Consider the following 18,870-nt stretch of genomic DNA (forward strand, 5'->3'; position numbering starts at 1 on the left):
CAGATTGGAGGGTGTCAAGGAAGTCTTTTAGCAATGTAAATACACCGGGAATAAGAAGAAAAAATTCTTCTTTTATTTTGTGTGTTTTTATTGTTAAGTTTTTATGTTGTGTCAAATGTAATGTTTTTTTGTGTGCTTTTGTCTATGTGCTTTTGTCTATAAGAGAAAACTAATAAAAAACATTTTTTGGGGGGGGGGGCACAACAAGAATAGGGCAAGTTCACTTTTTGGAACAAATGAATTCCTGTAATAAGGATGCTGTTGTTGCCACAGAAGTAGGGAAGGGTGTTTAATGTGTGGATAGAGTAACCAAGGGGGACTTTCTGGAAAAAAGAATTGTGATGTAAAATAAGTGGCATCCTATCCTAAATGAGTGTGTTTGAAGTGACACTTCCCATGGGCACAAATACCACTGGTTTGGTCTAACTGACAGAACATCTGAAAGCTTCATTATAAACTTGCTCAGTGAAGCACTGTTGCTAGAAAATCTACCAATGCCCTATATGGCCTAGGACCATCGTACCTACGGGACCGCCTCTCCTCAACGGAGGACCTTATGGTCTTCAGACAAAAACATCTTGGAGGTCCCGGGTCACAGGGAGGTTAGGCTGGCCTCCAGCAGAGCCAGGGCTTTTTTGGCCGTGGCCCCGGTCTGGTGGAATGCTCTGTCACAAGAGACTAGGGCCCTGCGGGACTTGACATCTTTCCGCAGGGCCTGCAAGACAGAGCTGTTCCACCAGGCCTTTGGCCAAGGCACAGCCTGACCCCCTCCTTTGGTAATCCTCACAGAACTCTAGCCCGATGGTTGCCATTAATTTGATTTTGAATTGATTTTAAAATGAAATGATTTTAGAATGCTGTATTACTTTTATTGTTGTTAGCCGCTCCGAGCCCGGCTTCGGCTGGGGAGGGCAGGATATAAATAAAATTGTATTATTATTATTATTATGAATGAAAGAAGCAAATAGGATTACCATATTGGCCTGAATATAAGACACACCTGAATATAAGCTTCTCCCTTAAAATTCTACAGGCACTCACACCCGTTCTGTTTTACCGTATGTCTGGTTCAGCAGCGATATCATAAAAGCCCATTTTTGTAAGGTCACGAATTTAAGCCGCACTTTAACTTTTCACCTTCAGAATTTTTTGGGGGTGTGTGTGGGGAGTGAGGCCAATACGGTAGTTCTTCTCTTGCTTAGACCTTTGGGAGATAAGAGCCTATAACAGGGGTGGGAAATGAGCAGACCTCCAGATTTTGCCAGATTTCAGCTTTCCTAATCTCTGACAATTGGCATTGCTGGCTGGGGAGGATGGGAGTTGGAAGTCAAACATCTGAAGACCAGAGGTCCTCCATCCCTGTTGTAATTGAGCCTCTAAGAACCAGTGTAATAATTAGAAAATGAGGAAGGAATGGTAATTTGACAGAGGTGGAGTGGTGAGACGCTAAAAAGTTGGTTCACTCATGCATGTTTTATCACTTTGAGGACTGCAATGAGAACTTGGCTCATTCACAGATACATCACAGATCAAATACCACAGTAGTCACACAGTGTTTTATATTGGGGTCTGTTTACAAATTCAGCTGTGAGTCATATGTTATTGAACAATCACATAATATAACATGCATGTGTGAAGCGGCCCCCCCAAAATTTATTGGGAGCAACTAGTGTTGAGGAAGAAACTTCCAGGATAAAAGCAGTCTACATGCCTAAGAAGTTGACTAGTTCTAGAAATCTCATTCATTTGGGTTCTGCTCAACAGAACAGGGACACAGTTGAAGTGCAGAATTTTATAGTTTAGGTATTCGTGACTATAGGGCTCAGCCTTGTGAGAAAAGGTTCACTGATTATAGTAGGATTGCGGAAAGGAAAGCATGTGAGACTGGAAGACAATTTATCTTCTTTGTTTCATTGTCGTTCTGTCACTAATTTTTTCTTCCAGAGAGAGTAATTTACCCATGGTAGTCTGCTTTGATTAATTACGCAGGGCATATTGATTATGTTTCCTGTGTGTGATGTTTTTAATGCCTGGTAACTGCCCCGTTTTGTGTTTGCATTTGTTACCCATTCTATAGAGTTCAACTCGCATGCTCATTTGCAGCTGGTAGGTTTTCCAGACACTGCATGTTGATTAGAAGAGCTTCACTTTTTCCAGGTATAGAAGGGGACATGTCGTGCACAGCTGAAATCAGATCTCTGTATCGGGTTGGCAACCTAAGGCCCATGGGCCACAAGCAGCCCACGGGGGTCGTTTAACCGGCCCACGAGCCACCCTGGAAGTGAGTCGCTCACTCGGCGAGTACCTGCGCACTGCGCTAAACCGGCGCAGCGTGGCGTTGTGACTTGCTTCTGCGGTTCCGAAAATCGCATCTGTGCAGACACTGGGAATCGTGTCTGCGCAAATGTAGAAATCGTGGGTGCACGTGCTCTGGCCCACAGAGTGCTCTCCGCTGGAGTGAACCAGCCCCGGCAAGGTAAACCTTGCCGACCCCTGCTCTATATCCAGGCTCTTAGCGTTGACCTGTCCTCATGGATCTTGTTTGTCCACCAATCCTCACACTTGTTTTAATTGAAATTCATGTTTCTTTCTGGAGAAAAAATTGTAACAACTTGAGATACTGGGACAAAGCCACAAATATATATTTACATACACATTCCTTTTGGTTTAACATGTTGTTTTAAGGGCTTTCCATGTTCACTCAGGTGGTCTATGGCACATCTGTAAAAATACAATTTAAAAACATCACAGCACAGTGCATTACAATTGCAAAAAATCAATCAATCAATCATTAAGTATTCACCAATACCTTAGCCTTAGCATTCTTCAAGTGGCCGGTGGGAAGGGGGAAGGTTTGGGGATCACTGATTTAGGCATTATTAGTATAGCATCATATCCTTTAAACTCCCTTCAAACTTTGTCATACATACTATCTGGATGACATCAGTTGCCAGTTGGGTATTTGTAGAATGAATGGTATTTGTGGAATGGTAACTTCAGGTACATAGGTCTATTCTAGTCAGCAGACCAATCTGGGAACAAGATCCATCTTGGATCTGCTTTCATGTCCTACTTGTGGGCTTTCCAGAGGCATCTGGCTGGTCACTGCTGGGCTTTGACCTCATCCAGCAGGGCTCTTCTTACCTTGCTGGTCACTTCCATGATCACTGCACCCACATAGGAATTGTTCTAACCATGTTAGATAGCTCCACAAGAAGGAGCTGCACAGAATGTTTTCTGGCGGTTTTAGCTGCTTTTCATGAGCCTGCTCTTAAAGTTGGATAACATGAGTGAGTTATGAACTGCAACAGGTAGAATAGGAGGTGAGTACCAAGGGTTGTAATTGGAGGTACATGTCTTTTTATTTCATTTGCTTGGACCCTAACACAGTCCATGTGCTCTCTCCCTGGATTCAGGGACTTTTTTTGTTCAGGAAATAGAGTACTATATTGGGGAGGGTACCAATTAGAAACAAGTAGCATGTTATTTTGTGTTTTCAGATATAATTATTACTTACATTAAATTGGTTCCCAGCTGAGTCTCTTATTGTCCAGCTATAAGGAAAGGCAAAGCTCCTTATCAGCAGTGTAATGTTTGCCTAAAAGGTATGAGAGCTTTAATTTTGTGATAAAGAATGGTTATTGCCATTTTTTTGTTGGCCCATCCATGTTTTGAGTTTAGTTGGTCAAGAAAAAAATGGTTGCAATGATTTCTTTGTGTGCATCTGGCAGTTTGGGTCCCCATTGAGAAATAACTTGAGGTATTCCTGCCTTCTTACAAAACTTCAATCTGCTAATAATGGCATCCTGCCTCAGTTGAACTGTTCCTAATATCCTTTTGTGGCAAGTCTGGTATACTTCTGGCAATTGCCATCTGTACAATGCTGTTCTTTTATCTCTGGCTTTTATATACTGTACTGGTGTATAGTTGAAGGAGTCAGACATTTTTGATGATTCTGCTAAAGAAATTGTCTTTTAAAAAAACCCTGTCTGTCTCCTCTCCAGTTCCATAAAACAGAAGCTAACTGCATGTCTGCTCTTGGCCATAAAGAAAAAAGTCTCAATTTGCTGAGGGAGATGGGGAGAGAGGCATGTCTAACTTTTTTCCTGTTTCAGCTTTAGTCTTTCAGGTATGAAGCTAGTACTGAACAGGGCTACAGAATTTCCTCTTGCAGTTTACATTTCAGTTGATGTGACAAAGCCACTCATTTAAAAACTGATAAAATTTAAATTATACATATAAGCCAACATTTGCTATTGTTGATAAATAAATGACAAATTAATATTCTAAAACTTTTAAAAGTTTTAGTAACTTTTTCCTTTTATGTTACAGATTTGTACGCCACTTAATTGTAATTCTAAGTGGTGAAAACTATATATGACCAATGAAGTCACTGCATTAGCACAAGGACTTCCATCAGCTCAATGGGACTTCCTCTTCTTATGACCCCCCCCCCAATCTGCAATGGAGGGTTGGGGAGGCCCCAGAATAAATTTGGGAAGATGCCCCATTGTACAGGCAGGAGTCCTTACACACTAGCAAGACAACTTAATTGGATACAATCCTATATTCTAGAAATTATTTACTATACATTAGGTCTGAAAAATACATGGGTCAGCAAACTTTTTCGGCAGGGGGCCAGTCCACTGTCCGTCCAACCTTGGGGGGGGGCTGGACTATGTATTGCCCCACAAATAACCCAGAGATGCACTTTAAATAAAAGCATGCATTCTACTCATGTAAAAATATTCTGATTCCTGGACTGTCTGCAGGCAGGATTGAGAAGGCGATTGGGCCGGATCCAGCCCCCGGGTTTATAATCTGTCATGGTTTATAATCTGTCTGTCCCTCTGAACTCAGGGGGGACTTACTTGTAGATAGATGTTTATAGGATTACATCCTCAATCTTCTCTTTCCTCTTTTCCCCAGTTAGCTTAACTGGGGAGTTTATTTTACTAATATAGTATATAAAACCTGCTAAAAAAACCCCAAAGGCATCTTAATTTCTAGTCATCAATTCTCTTCATGGTAGGGGTAGGAGTAGGTGAGACGTGTTAACAGTCTACTCTCCACCCCCCTCAAAACAAGCCCTTTCTTCATTCTTTTTGCACGTACATAGTTGGCAAAGGGAACAGCTTCCTCCCCACCCACCCATCCCACCACCCTTTTCCTTTAAACCGGCAGGGCTTCCCAAGCCAGTGACTTAAGCATTCCTGGGAGTAGTGCCTGTGGTCCACTTTATGCAGTCCCCCTCCTGACATTCTCATTTTCAGCCCAGGTAACAAAGGCAGGGAATGGTAAGAGCCAGGGGAGAGAGGGGCCCGTAGCAGTCTGCAGAAGGATCATAAGCCCATTCAGAGCACAAAGCAACTATAAACTGGGTTTCAAATGAATTCCCAAGAACCTGTTAGAATAGTAAAGATGACAGAAAGCGGAACTGTTTTCTCAGCAAACTAGAGGTTTCATTCATTAGGATGAAACTCTCTTCCCAGTTTATTTTCTTCCATTTCTGTTAGAACTTTGCAGTGTGGATTTACAATATAAATTTTATATACATATACTTTCAAACTAGTTTCCTGAGACTGCAATGGTGGCTACTCCTTCACCGTTCACCAGTCAGGCTTCATTGTCTTTGTGTGGTTTCAACTAGTGGCCTGGTTGGGGAACTTGCAGAAAACCAGAATTGCCTTTTGTTCCAATTCAGTGCTAAAGAGCGGATTTTTGCGGGGAAAGTGCCAGGGCAGAAAGCAAGCAAGTAAGTAAAACTGCTTGGACACGGTGCTTTAAAGCACAGACCTGTGCCTAAAAAGCTTGGAGCAAAGTTGTAGATGAGCCCCAACTTCTTGCAGTTGGTGAATCCATGGCAACAGCAAGTAGTGCCAAAAGACGAAAGGCCTTTTTTGAGCAGGAGAGTGCTGAAGAGGAGACATTGCAAGGCCATTTGCTTTCTGCACTTTGGAATAGGCAGCCTCACCCGAGCTGTACCACAACTGCTCATCCACCCCCATTGTGGACTGTAACAGCTTCAGGCTGATTTACTTCTCTTTTCATTAGATTTAATTGGGTGGGTGTCAGAGCTGAGGTCAGTGCAGTATAGTAGTTGAAGTTGGCTTTAATGTGTTGCCAGTGCATTTCTGGGGGCAGCCTTTATGCTATTTATTTTTTGCTGTTTCCAGCTGCAGTCTTTGTACATTTTTCTTATGCTTAAGCTAGTTAGAGCAGTTTATAGCTATATGTATAAGGTTTCCAGTGACTTCATAGGAAATTCCTTACGGTGTTCATGCTGTTGCCATCCTTTATAGCTTCTATTTTTGACTTGCCTTACCTACTGTTCATCGATGTATGAGATGCTCCGTGTTCTCCTATAGGCTCCTACCAGTCTAGTCATTAACAGTGCAATCCTATGCATATTTACTTAAACGTAAGTCCTACTGGTTAAGTAGTGCTTATACTCCCAAGTAAGTGCATAGGGTTTTCAATTGCCTTTTAGGTGGCGGAAGCAATTAGCAATATCCTTGTGCATGGCTTTAACAATCCTTTTTATGTGTATTATTTATGTATAAAAATGAACCTGGGGAGAAAAAAAACCCTACATTTTATTTGAACTAGTGAATTGATTTTCTATTCTTTAAGACTCCAGCTAGCATTTGATTTCTGGTTCTGGTTTTTATTTTTTTTAATTTTTTTTTAATGATACTCCCCCCAGAAGCAGTTTTGGAAAATTCTGAATACTTTTTGCTTAAATAAATAAATAAATAAATAAATATAGACAAATACATAGAATATAACAGACATGTAACTTCAGAAACATGGAGCATGTAGTTAGTTGCAAAATTGTCTGTCCAGTATATTCTTATGCCTTTCCTCCATGTTGCCTTTTAGATCTACAAAGGCTTTCCTATATTGTCGTACCTTGGAAGTCGAACAGAATCTGTTCCGGAAGTCCATTCAACATTCAAAACATTCAACTTCCAAAGTGCGGCTTCTGATTGGCTGCAGGAAGCTCCTGCAGCCAATCAGAAGCCGCGAAAGCCCCATCAGATGTTTGGCTTCCAAAAGAATGTTCGAAAACTAGAACAGTCACTTCTGGTTTTCAGTCGTTTGGGATCTGGAACATTTGACTTCCAAGGCGTTTAGGAGCTGAGGTACGACTGTATATCATTCCAATCTTAAATCAAGAATTCCAGATTAAAGTATATAATACAGTACAGGCAATAGTCATACCAATCTGATATGACTCTGCCAATCTTCTTTTGTTCACTAGTGATTCTGATTTGTACATTAACTTTTCCACCCATGTAATTCTCCAGAACTTCCTATTGTCATTCCTTTGTGACCCCTTTCAGTTTCCTCCAAATCTTTGTAGTTGTTAAAAGAGCTGATGCTAATAAGTTGCCAATAAATCATGTAATACTCAGATCCCTCTTATTTTCAGAAAATATGTACAGTAACTCCCAGCTGATGGACCATTTCTGGCCAGCTAGCTTGTGTACATGTTTTGCATTTCCTAAAAGGCAAGCAACCAGAACGTTTGCATTTGTGATCAAACCCACAACATGGGGTGGCATCTACCCCTATTTCCACAGTCGTTCCAGCAAAATGGGAAGAGCTGGTGATCAATTTTGCATAATTTTTACGGGTTGGTGTTTTGTGGTGCCTTTCCCTTTTGTATACTGTGTCTTCGCCTAGCGTAAAGAACTGTTGGGGGGCAACACTTGCCTCCAGAAATAAATTGGACTTATGCAAAAAGTCTTGTTGATTTTTTAATTATAATTTTTTTTAGGAAAGTGATGAGGCAATGCACAGAAAAGTGTGGGCTAGCAGTTGGTTGATTCAATGTCAAATAACCTTCCTGCAAGCAAACAGGGATGAAAATTCAATGAACAGGTTTGCGTGTGACCAGCATTTATAAAGCAGGGACAGGGAACACTTTGCCCTGCAGCTGATGTTGATCTCTAACTCCTATCATTCCTTCTTTGAGGGATCTAAGCAACAAATTTTGGAAAAGGTTGAAGAAAACTTGCTTGCATCCCACACTCATACTTAACACCACATTTCCGCTTTCTTATTCTCTGAAAGGTATAGATTGTTGTACAAAGGGTTTCCTGTCATTTTACTGCTACTTACAAAGCCTGACCACGGACCCTTTCAAATGGTGATCACTCTGATTTATGACTCTGGCACATTCCCTGTTGTGTTATGACCAGTGGGTAGGACTTTCTTTTATCTTTGAACTTGGTTCCACACTTGCACTTGGTCTGCTGAAGGAACTACTGTAAATTTCTAAAGCTGTGTAATGCTGGCTCTAAGCTTTCTTTGTCCTAAAGTTTTGATAGAAGAGGAACATTGAAAATAGGTTTTCATAAAATTCAGTCTCATCCCAGCACACTCTTCCTCAGTGCTTATCGCAGCTTGTCGCTAACTGACACCTGAAGCCCTAGTTTTAAAATTATTACTTAAATTTCCTACGTCCACACATGCTCTCAGTGCTCAAACTCAGGCAAATTTTGCCATGTGAATGCACAATCAGGGAGCAACGTGTTGCAAAACCTTGGGAGTGATTGTTGCCAACTAAAGAGTTGCCACTTTGATAGCAAGTACATCACCTTACACCTTGTGGTATCATTATAACAAGCTTGTGGGCTTTTATTTAGTGAATAATCTTATGTGCATTAAGTAATCCAAGGACATAAGAATAATCGGCAGAGGACTTTAAAAGGTCCCTAACCTCCCCCCACCCTGCATTTGGAGACTGAGTGAGCAAGCGAGTAAATCAGACAGACCACATGGAGTCAACTCTGCCTGCGACCCGGCAGTGGGCTGCCACATCACACAGGACCGGATAGGTGGGTGGGGGTGGGGAGAGCAGCATTCTTCCCATTCAGCAGTTTAAAACATAAGCTTGTGGCTGAAGAAAAGCTAATAATCCACTCCAAGCAAAACAGTATCTCAGCTGTCTATAGCCGCCACAGGTGTTTTGTGTTATAAAGAAACAAGGCTGGATGTCTGGAGGTTTCCAGGCTTTTGGTCACAGATTGTTTGGTTGTCCTTGATGACACAGTCTTGCAGCTCTGAAGCTGGAATGGAGGATTTGAAATTATGTTAAGGGAAAAGAAACAACTAAATGAACTGCTGGCAAGAGCGGATTTTGCTTTTCCCTTGGTTACTAGGTCAGATGTTAGTAGACTAGAAAACGCCTCTTGAGTCAAAATTATTTCTTAGCTTCTTGTGGAAATGTAGGGGCATTTTGTTTTGCTGCAAAGGGATTGAAATGTTCTCCAGTTTTTAAGATCCCTGATCTTATTCTTCAGCATATATAAACCTGGGTTGTCTTATCACTATGATTTTATGTCTGTTGCTTGTTGTTAACGGTTACCTGTTTCATGTGATGGGCATGTGGTCATGGTCTACATAGGCAAAGAGTCAGTGCAACCCATCACCAAGTATGTGATTGTTTCTGCATTGGAATTCCTGAGTGCTGATGAATCAAAATGGCCGAAGTCCATTCCTCAGCCTGTTCCCTTGTAAGGACCAAATGTCAGGACCACCAATTTAGAAAGCCAGCTCTGTGCTGCTACATGTTGATGGTCTGTCATTCACAGCAGCCAATGTCTATTATCCATCTTCTGTTGCAAGGAGCACAGTTCAGAAAGAAGGAAAATTGTCATATATGGTGAAAAGCTTGGTGGTGGTTATGTAATCATTCCAGTCCCAAAATCATTGTCGCCCCTTCAGTTCAAGAGATATGTTAATGTCTCTCCTTTCTGCCCTACGCAAAGGAGCAGTGTGGTGATGAGTGATAGTGCATCACTTACCCGATGTCTGCTGTAAATGTTAATGGCCTTCCCATACAGGAAGTGTGTTAGTCATTTACATCCTTTCTCCATAAAATGGCCCAGCACAATTTTAATGTGAGCAGATGATAATGTTGCATAATCCTTTAATTCTACAGGAAAATTGAGCAACAGGGGCTTGCTACAAGCATCAAAACCCGTGCAGTAACTACAGCTAGCAGGGAGAGTATATTGCCTTTAGAAAGTGGCATGTTTAATGTCTAGGTGGTGGCTTCTTTAATCAGAAAAGCAAGCAAACAAATACTTTGCATGTCTGTTTCAAATATATTCCTGTGGAGAATGCACTAGAGCCCTTCTACTTTTGTTATGCTACCAGTGTCTTTGTTTGGAGCCCTATGGTGTCTTCTACATAAAATTGAATGTCTCATCCAGCATTTCATGCATGCTGTTTTGCAGTGCTTCAGAATAATCCAGGCATGGCCAGTGTAACCTGTTGGATGCATCAGTTTACATGGCACGTTGTACTGCCATCTTGAGGGCAGGAGGAAAAGTATGATTCTGTTTTTTTGACTTTTGCCCTCAAGATGGCAGCTGTAATTTAAGGCTATGAGATGCTGGCTTATTCCCTGCATGTTCCTTCTGAAGCGAAGACGAATGAGTGAGAGAATCTGGCTCATTTTCTGAGGTGCTGTTGGATAGGTGGCTTTTGACTAGTAAAGGTAAACCCCTGACCATTAGGTCCAGTCGCGGACGACTCTGGGGTTGCGGCGCTCATCTCGCTCTATAGGCCGAGGGCGCTGGCATTTGTCCACAGACAGCTTCCGGGTCATGTGGCCAGCATGACTAAGCCACTTCTGGTGAACCAGAGCAGTGCACGGAAATGCCGTTTACCTTCCCGCCAGAGTGGTACCTATTTATCTACTTGCACTTGACGTGCTTTCAAACTTCTAGGTGGGCAGGAGCTGGGACCGAACAACGGGAGCTCACCCCGTCATGGGGATTCGAACCGCTGACCTTCTGATTGGCAAGCCGATCAGAAAAGCCCTAGGCTTTTGACTAGCATGGTAGTTTAAAAACAGGCAAAGCTTCTCCCTCTGCTGGAAACCCAACTTCAGTCTTCTAGATTCATCCCAAGGCAACTTTAATGAGAACAGGGAGCTGAAGGGGCAGAGGCAGAAGGAGCTGACCTGCCTGGGTTGTTTACCAAGTGTAAAGAGTTGGGAAAGAGGGTTTCTTTCTTTAGGAAGGGGAAGCAGAGGAATACCAGATGTAGGAATGGCTTTAAGGGGAATTGATTTGGTGGAATTTGCTTTTTGTAAAGTGTGCATACTGTTGTAACAGTGAATGGGAGGGTCAGCAAATATTTGGAGTTGGGGTTCATATCCTTTCTCTGCTCTGTATTAATTGTACCCATTGACATTGCTTGTCTCCATTCTGTTTGCATCTCCATTTCATGCTTTCAAATTGTTACACATTTTTAGTCTGGTTTGTTTTGATCTGTGTTGGCCTGATACCATTGCCAAAAGGTATTAATTGTGGAATTGTTGAATGTGTTTACACCTTAGATGAATATGTGTGTGGGGGGGTGTTTTTGGGGAGATTTTGCAAATAGGGGCTCTTCCCCCTGACCTGGCAAGGGTGGACTTGTGGCACTGCCACTTTCTGGTGACAGCAGTTCCCTCAGTGTCCAGCCAGTGATTCATATTTTATCATTGACAGAGGCAAGCATCTGTTAAGTCACCAGTCTGGGTAATTTCCAGGAAGGGAATGATATTAATGAGGTAATCACTGCTTGCTTCAGTGTACTGTGGATGAAAGAAAGCTACAGTTCTGCAATGAATTAAAGTTTTTGGATTAACCCGTTGAAGGATTTGTTTACCGCCCCAGCACTGGAGGAAGGAAAGGAGCTTGACCAGATTTGTATGATAGTCCCAAACAACTGAGCGATGGCTCTTGTGCAAGGATAGTAAAAATGGTGCCCCCCCCAAGATACTGCTGGGCCACAACTGGAACATCTCTGACCATTGCCCATAGTGGCTGGGACTGATGGCCATTGGAATCCAGCTTCTTGGCTACCTGTTTTTTTTAATCATTTTATTATAAATATCAATACATTACAAAACAATATATACTTAATATTACATTACATATATTACATACAAAACATACCTATGTTCTACTGTTCACCATATTTTTGACACACATATGCGAATATGCATTGTACACGAAGTGGTGCTATGCTGAAAATTGCGGGGACTTAAAGAACAATGATGATGCACTTCTCGTGGACTCCCTGCCCTGGGAGGTTGATCTAGTATCTTCCCCAATGAACTCTAGAAAGCAAGTACTGATCGTTGTTTCATTGATTTGGCAGAAATTGGAAACTTTCTTAATTTGAGGCGTGTCCCCCCCCCCCCCAGTTCTTGCCTTTCCTGTGATGCAGCATGATTTTATTGAAGTTCTGTTGTTTTTGTGAAATGCTTAGAAACCTATCCTGTGGAGCAATATGAATACATAGGCAGCTGACATTTCAGTAATGAGGCTTTTGAACAGAGACCCTGAAAATTTGGCATCTGTCAAACATAGACCCTGCCAAGTATGTCAAGTAATATTGGAGGGCAGGGTCTGAGATGAGAGGAGTCTTGTCTTGGTCAGAGTTCTTTGGATGTGTCTGGCTGTCCCCCAAAGGTTCAAAGTGAACTCCTGACAAGCCGTATTCTTATTATGTTTGTTTAGTGTTCTGCTTCTACTCCTCTCAGAACATGATGTATTGACTGTTTGCTTGATGATTCACTGTGGTGCCATCTCATAACAGTTTGGAAATAAACTTGCTTAATAATTGAATCTGATCACCAGTCCATCTAGCGAAGTGTGGTCCACTGACACAGACGCTCCAGCATTTCTGCCTCCCCCAGTCCTGCTATGCAGAAATACTGGGGGACTGAGCCTGGGACCTTTTGCACACAGAACATGCACTTTGCCATTGAGCCATGCCCACCCCCACCCCACCCTCATGTTGAAAACTTGAATCTCCTGGGATGTATAACTCCTCTGAAAAGTCTTGAAGGATTTGATTCCGTTGGCATGAGCATCAGAAGGTGCAAATAAGAATCTTGCAAATTTGAATTCATTGTTGTGTGAGATCAGGGGTTGTGAAATTTTGGGTAATCTTGGAGGCCAGCCAGAAATGTGTTGTCTCCAGGACATGTCCTCAGCGCAGTGGGTGGGGTCTCAAACCTTGTGTCATACCCATTAAACACTTGCCTCTTGAAGTCAAGAGACAAGCTGAAGCATTGCTGAAACAGTCAGAAGTAGAGGCATGCCCACCTTGCTGTGTCTCTGCCCCCTCTTGAGCAGCCTGAACCCCACGGCTGCCACCCAGCAGGCATGACAAATAGTTATTTGCCTTCTTTCTTCACCTTGGAGCTGAAGAGGACAGGTGAAGGTTTGTTTTGATGCTCTTCTGGCACCCACCAAGTGCAGAGCTTAAACAAATAACAGGTTTCTGGTCATCTTTAAAGCAGGGGTAGGAGAACTATCCCTCCCACTCTCTAGTGTTACTGTGATGAGGAAGCCTTGGGCTAGTCTTACTCTCTAGAGGCCACCTAACTAGTCATTATGGCTACTCAAGGGAGCCTGTTTGTTGAACCCTTTGTGAAATCAAAGAAAAGTAACCCACATTACTGACATCATGGGGGAGCTTGTGATCAACTCCAAAACTTTTCCAAAACAGAACATTATTCTGCCCTCTTGTGGAATCTCCCCCCTTCCCAATCTCATGCTTGGCTTTCTTCCTTGGCTGTCATTGTCAAATAATGACAGTTAATGTTAAATTATATTGTGTGTACTTTCCCTCATTTCTCTCTCTCTCTCACTCTCTCTTTATTAAAAAATGTGGGATTATTTTTTTTGCATTTGTTAGGTGTTCCTTTTGCTGTTCTTTTAATTTTCTCTCTCCCCCTTTTTTTAAAGATGCAAATGTTGGACAAATTCCCAATGGAAGGAGGACAGAAGGATCCTAAGCAAAGAATCATACCCTTTCTGCCAGGTTTGTAAGGTGAACAATACAGATCTATCCATTGGGATGTTGCCTCTTCTTTGCTGCCCCTTCTCCCCTTTGTATAACAGGACACCTCAAGACACTAACAATATATTTCAAACATAAACTTATGTGTTCAGTACCCACAGTTGTTCAGGGAAGTTTTAATGGTTGGTGTTTTATTGTGTTTTTAATATTTTGTTGGAAGCTGCCCAGAGTGGCTGGGGCAATCCACTCAGATGGGTGGATGAGGTTGATGATGATGATCATCATTATCAGCACCATAATCATCTTAAAGGAATAGTGGCACACATGTGGACTTTTCTTTAATACCTTGTTCTACTGCTTTTTGGAATCTGAACACTAATGTGGTCTCTGAGGGGAGGGGAGCCCTAGAGCTGACATGCCAAATGCTATAGCCAATTGCTGGCAAAGGAACTGAGGATATGTTAGAATAGCTGATTGCTGCAGTTTTAAAATCACCCGAGGTGTTTACTGTTGGAAGGATAGCCTTTCCTTTTGGACCTCTCCTGCAATTTATTTGTTTCATTTGTAGGTTATACGCAGTGGTTTTTGTATCATTAGGATTTTTTGCTGAGGATTCAGATATTTTATCAATATGTCACTTCTGTTGTGGATCTGTTTCTTTCCCCTCAATCCAAATTGCAGTTTGCTGTTGCTTACCCCTCCTGCCCCTGCCAATTTAGCCAACTGTTCTAAGTTCAGCCTGAAATGTAATTGTGAGTGTGTGAAGGACATATTTGCCTAGTGCCTGCTACTGGCTCAACTTCTGAGAGATACACACTCCTCATGTCCATACCATTTTTATTTTTTAAAAAAGCAATAGCTCCTCCGTGCTACTCCTTTAGCTAAAGGCTTCCCACTGTATTTCATTCAGTGGAATCACTTTGACAAGCTTTTTTAAATATGTATGCTGGGGGGGGGGGGAGAGAGAAGGAGACTAATTCTGGCTTTTTCCCTTTGGAGATTAACACCTCTTTTCCAGGGCAGCACTTGTGCCTTACAGATCTTTAAAAGTCTTGGATGATACTGATTGCTTGCATCTGCTTCAGTCTTGTCTCTGGTGTGGTCTTGGGGTTGAAACAACTTTGGTCATACTGGTGGGTGACTTGAATCAGGGAATAGTAGACGGGGAGTTAACCCTTGTTGGTTTTCCTGGAGTTTTCAGCAACTTTCATGACCATTATATCATTTTGGTCCATCTCTCTTGCTTGAGACTTGGAGACTCAGTGTTATGGTGGCTTTGATTCTTTCTTGAGGGACCAGTTCAGAAGGTGGTGTTGTGGGATTTCCATCTCATGGCCTTTAGGATGCTGCAGAGGTACCATCTTATCCCCCATATGCTTTTAACATCTGTGTGTAACCACTAGAGCAGGGGTCTGCAACCTTTAAGACAAAAAGAGCCACTTGGACCCATTTCCGAAGAAGAAAAAAAACTGGGAGCCGCAAAACCATTGCGACATTTAAAACAAATATATCTCCAGAGCCGCGATCTGACAGCGGGTGGGAAGGTGACGTCGGGACAGTGCGTGACTAACGCACGCACCGCCCCCATGCGACATCACAGCCAGTACAGCGCCCGTCACAGTGGGGAGTGTCAGGGCGCACAATGCGCCTCCTCCCCTCGCTAGTATCCGCCCCGGAGCCGTGGCAAAGGTGTAAAAGAGCCACATGCGGCTCCGGAGCCGCGGGTTGCAGACCCCTGCACTAGAGTGTCACCCAAGGCTTGTACATAGGCAGCAGGAGCATAAATCTGAAGCAGCTAGCACATGAATCACAGAGCTATGTGTTTAACCTACAGGATAAAAAGTCATCCCAAAGCCAGGCATGGCTACACCCAGTAGCACAGCTGCCTCCTCATTTTTTTCACTCTTCAAACATGCAGAAGAATAACACACTTTTTTTTTTACCCAGAAAAAGTGCACATTTTAGCAGGCTGGTGGATGGATGCTGTTCTGCATGTGTCATTCAAAAGGAAGCCTTCCCATTAATTCACAGAGGGAGTTGAGTGTGTCTTTAAGTGACTGCAGATAAGCTTAGCGAAGGGAGGCTGTTTTGGTGTAAACCCCTCTTTGCTTCACAGCCTTTTTTCTGATGCACATCTTAAACTAGTACAGAATGCATCTGCTTATGCTGATGCAATATTAGTAACAATAGTGGCATATTCATTTCTGGACTCAGTTTACAGCACTGACCTTTTAAAATCCTAAATGTTTGGCACGTTAGATCAGTGCCAGAGGACCTGCTCTCAGGTTCATTGTCATGGTGAGGGTCTTCTGAGTAGTGGCCCCACATATTTGGAGCTTTCCCCTGGAAATGGTATGCATAGCTCTGTTTTTTTTAATGGATGTTTTAGTTCACCTGTTACTGAGATGTTGCATGCTGTGTTTTTAAAATTGTTGTTCTAAGTTTAACATTGGTGTGTTCTTACTTATGTGTTTAAATTTCATTATGCTTACAGTCACTTTTGTAAGTTGCCTTTGGAAGCCTTTGCTCTGAAAAGCAGTGTAAAAAATTCCTTAAATATATTTTCTGCATTCCCAATTGTAGTTTCCTAACTCCTTTTTTGCAATACCTATATCCTCCAATTCCCCTTGTCCTCTTCCTTGCTGATACTGGAGATGATTTAGCAGAAGGTCAGCAAAGGAAATTTGGCTACATCTGGCACTGAAAACACAGAAGCTTTTAAAGAGATGGTCACAGTGAGGTGTTTATGTTTAGGAGAGAGCAAGTGAAGGGGAACCCCAAAATTGCTACTTCATGATTTCATTATAGCACCACAAATTTCAACCATTTTTCTGCTGCTGAAGGTGGAGGGAGTCTTTTGGGCTCGTATGTCTAGTAAAGCCCTTTAAAAGATTTGATTTTGCACCCGAGTGCCTTTTGTATATGTGGGTATAATTGCAATTTAGCAACCACCATGGCTTCTTCCAGGAGGTGCATTCTGGTTCCAGCTGTTCCATAAATTGTGGCATCAGCAAAACAAGCCTAACTCTGGCTTGGATGCAAAGAAGAAAAAGTTTGCTGTGCAATTTTTCATGCCAGCAGAGTGGGATGAGGGGTGGGGTGGGGGACAGGGAACATAGTACCAGGCCCAACTGACAGCAGCTGAGACTTGGAAAAATTACATTACAGGAATTACATTTCGGCTTCATTCTGTTTCTGAAGCATTGCAACCTATTTTTGGAAAGCAGAGGAAGGCTCGCTTCCAGAAAGGTTGTCCTGACTGGTGTGTTTTGCCTGCTAAATGCCTTTCCGTTTCTTTCTTTTTATGAAATATTTTTACACTGGAAAGCAGGGAAGATGGCAAAGTTATCTGAAGCTGAACTCAGAGGAGCTTTTAAAAGTCTGTTCCAAAGGGAATGGAAGCTGTACAAGATCCTGAATCATTCTCTAGCTTGGATTTTAATCCCAGCTGGATAGGTTTTACCAGCTTCCCGGGCTCACAAATGCTTTGCGCCACCGGGATGCAGATCTTTCCTGGCCAAGCACAGCCTTTGTCAGCCAGGGGCCAGGGGACCTTTGGCATGGGAAGATCTGCGCCTACCAAATCAGTAAGCCCAACTCAGGCTTGCAGACTCTGCACAGCTCTCCAAGATTGTCCTGGCTCCTCTGGCAGCAGCAAACCCTGAGGTGCAGCAAAATCCAGGCCCCTGTCAATGGCCATGTCCCTGCAGCATTCTAAATCTCTCCTTATTCAAGCCATTGGAGCAACCCTCCTGTGTTTCCAAGACCAAATGGTTTGGAAATTCAAGAGAGGAGGGAGAAACAGAACAGCAGAAATGTTTATGTTGGATGCCCTTCCAACTCTACCCAAAGAAGAAGCTTGGGAACAGGGTGGGAGACATCTGGCCCAGAGGAGTAGCATATTAAGCATGTAGCCCAATGGTTAATATTACGGAGAAATTAGTCCTATTTGTGTTCCGCCTTCTTTAAAATGGTAACACACACACACACACACACACACACACACACACACCCTTATAATTTGCTTTTTCTGCATCCCACTCACAATAGCATACTAGCGCTTGAATTTCATTACCAGTGTGGGTATTTGGCTCCTGCTTTCTGTTTCAAATATGCTGCTTTCTGGGAAGCCCTGATTGGTAACATTATACATTGTGGTTTCTGTCGCCTGAAAAAAAAAATGTTTCCAGTGATCCTCCCCATCCAGCTGCCTCTAGCATTCTTCACAAAACTATAACACATTCAGACTTGAGGCCTTTGATAGGAACCAAGGAAGCATTTTTGATTCAGCACGCAAAATATTTTTCTGTGGGGAACAAATGCCATTGGTTCTAGTTTTGTTTCTTATAGCAACACCCAATCAGTTCTCTCCCTCTATTTTTTAAAAGTGAATATTTAGTTTTTTGTGTGGGATTACCTCTGAAACCATTAGGAAAGACTTTGGTATTCAGATTTGAAAAAGTTCTCTAAATGCTGACATAAAACTGTTTCTGTAATGGAAATCATTCCCTGTTCCTTTCCTCACTGCTCATGTTATAGATGTGCATTTTTAAAAGACTGAGCAACCATTATGAGAATGAGGACACTACTATTATTTAGCCAGCAACGAAAAGCAGGGGTCTGTGCCTTAAACATTGATATAAACAGGGGCTTCTCTTTTGTGGTGTTTCACCATTTCTATAAGAATGAAGTTCATCAGAGAGTGGGTTTGACCTTGTTCAGATGTGCACTACAAGATCTTCTTGAAGTTGCAAGAGTTCAGTGGTACCTCAGTTTAAGAACAGTCATGTTTACAAACAATTTGGTTTATGAACTCCACAAAACCGAAAGTAGTGTCCTGATTTGTGAACTTTACCTCAATCTAAGAACGGAATCCGAACGGTGGAAGGGCACCGGCATCAGGAGACCTCATTAGGGATAGCGCGCCTCAGTTTAAGAATGGTTTCGGTTTGAGAACGGACTTCCGGAACGGATTAAGTCTGTAAACCCAGGTACCACTGTATAGAGTTTTCCTCTAGCTACTTCCAGAGGTGGCTCTGTAGTCTGTAG

The 18,870-nt window shown here is 42.5% G+C and overlaps 1 protein-coding gene across 3 annotated transcripts in view; it reads left to right on the forward strand.

The window, feature by feature from the left end:
- Window positions 1–18,870, forward strand: part of SH3PXD2B (SH3 and PX domains 2B) — a 103,677-nt gene that overhangs the window by 31,086 nt on the left and 53,721 nt on the right. For all 3 annotated transcript variants that reach the window (XM_083726134.1, XM_083726132.1, XM_083726133.1), the window contains exon 3: window positions 13,767–13,842. In XM_083726134.1, coding sequence (XP_083582260.1) covers window positions 13,767–13,842 — 76 coding nt within the window. The remainder of the gene's footprint in view (window positions 1–13,766; window positions 13,843–18,870) is intronic.

Source organism: Podarcis gaigeae, assembly GCF_964106915.1.
Source record: "Podarcis gaigeae genome assembly, chromosome: 2".
NCBI classification, from domain to species: domain Eukaryota; kingdom Metazoa; phylum Chordata; class Lepidosauria; order Squamata; family Lacertidae; genus Podarcis; species Podarcis gaigeae.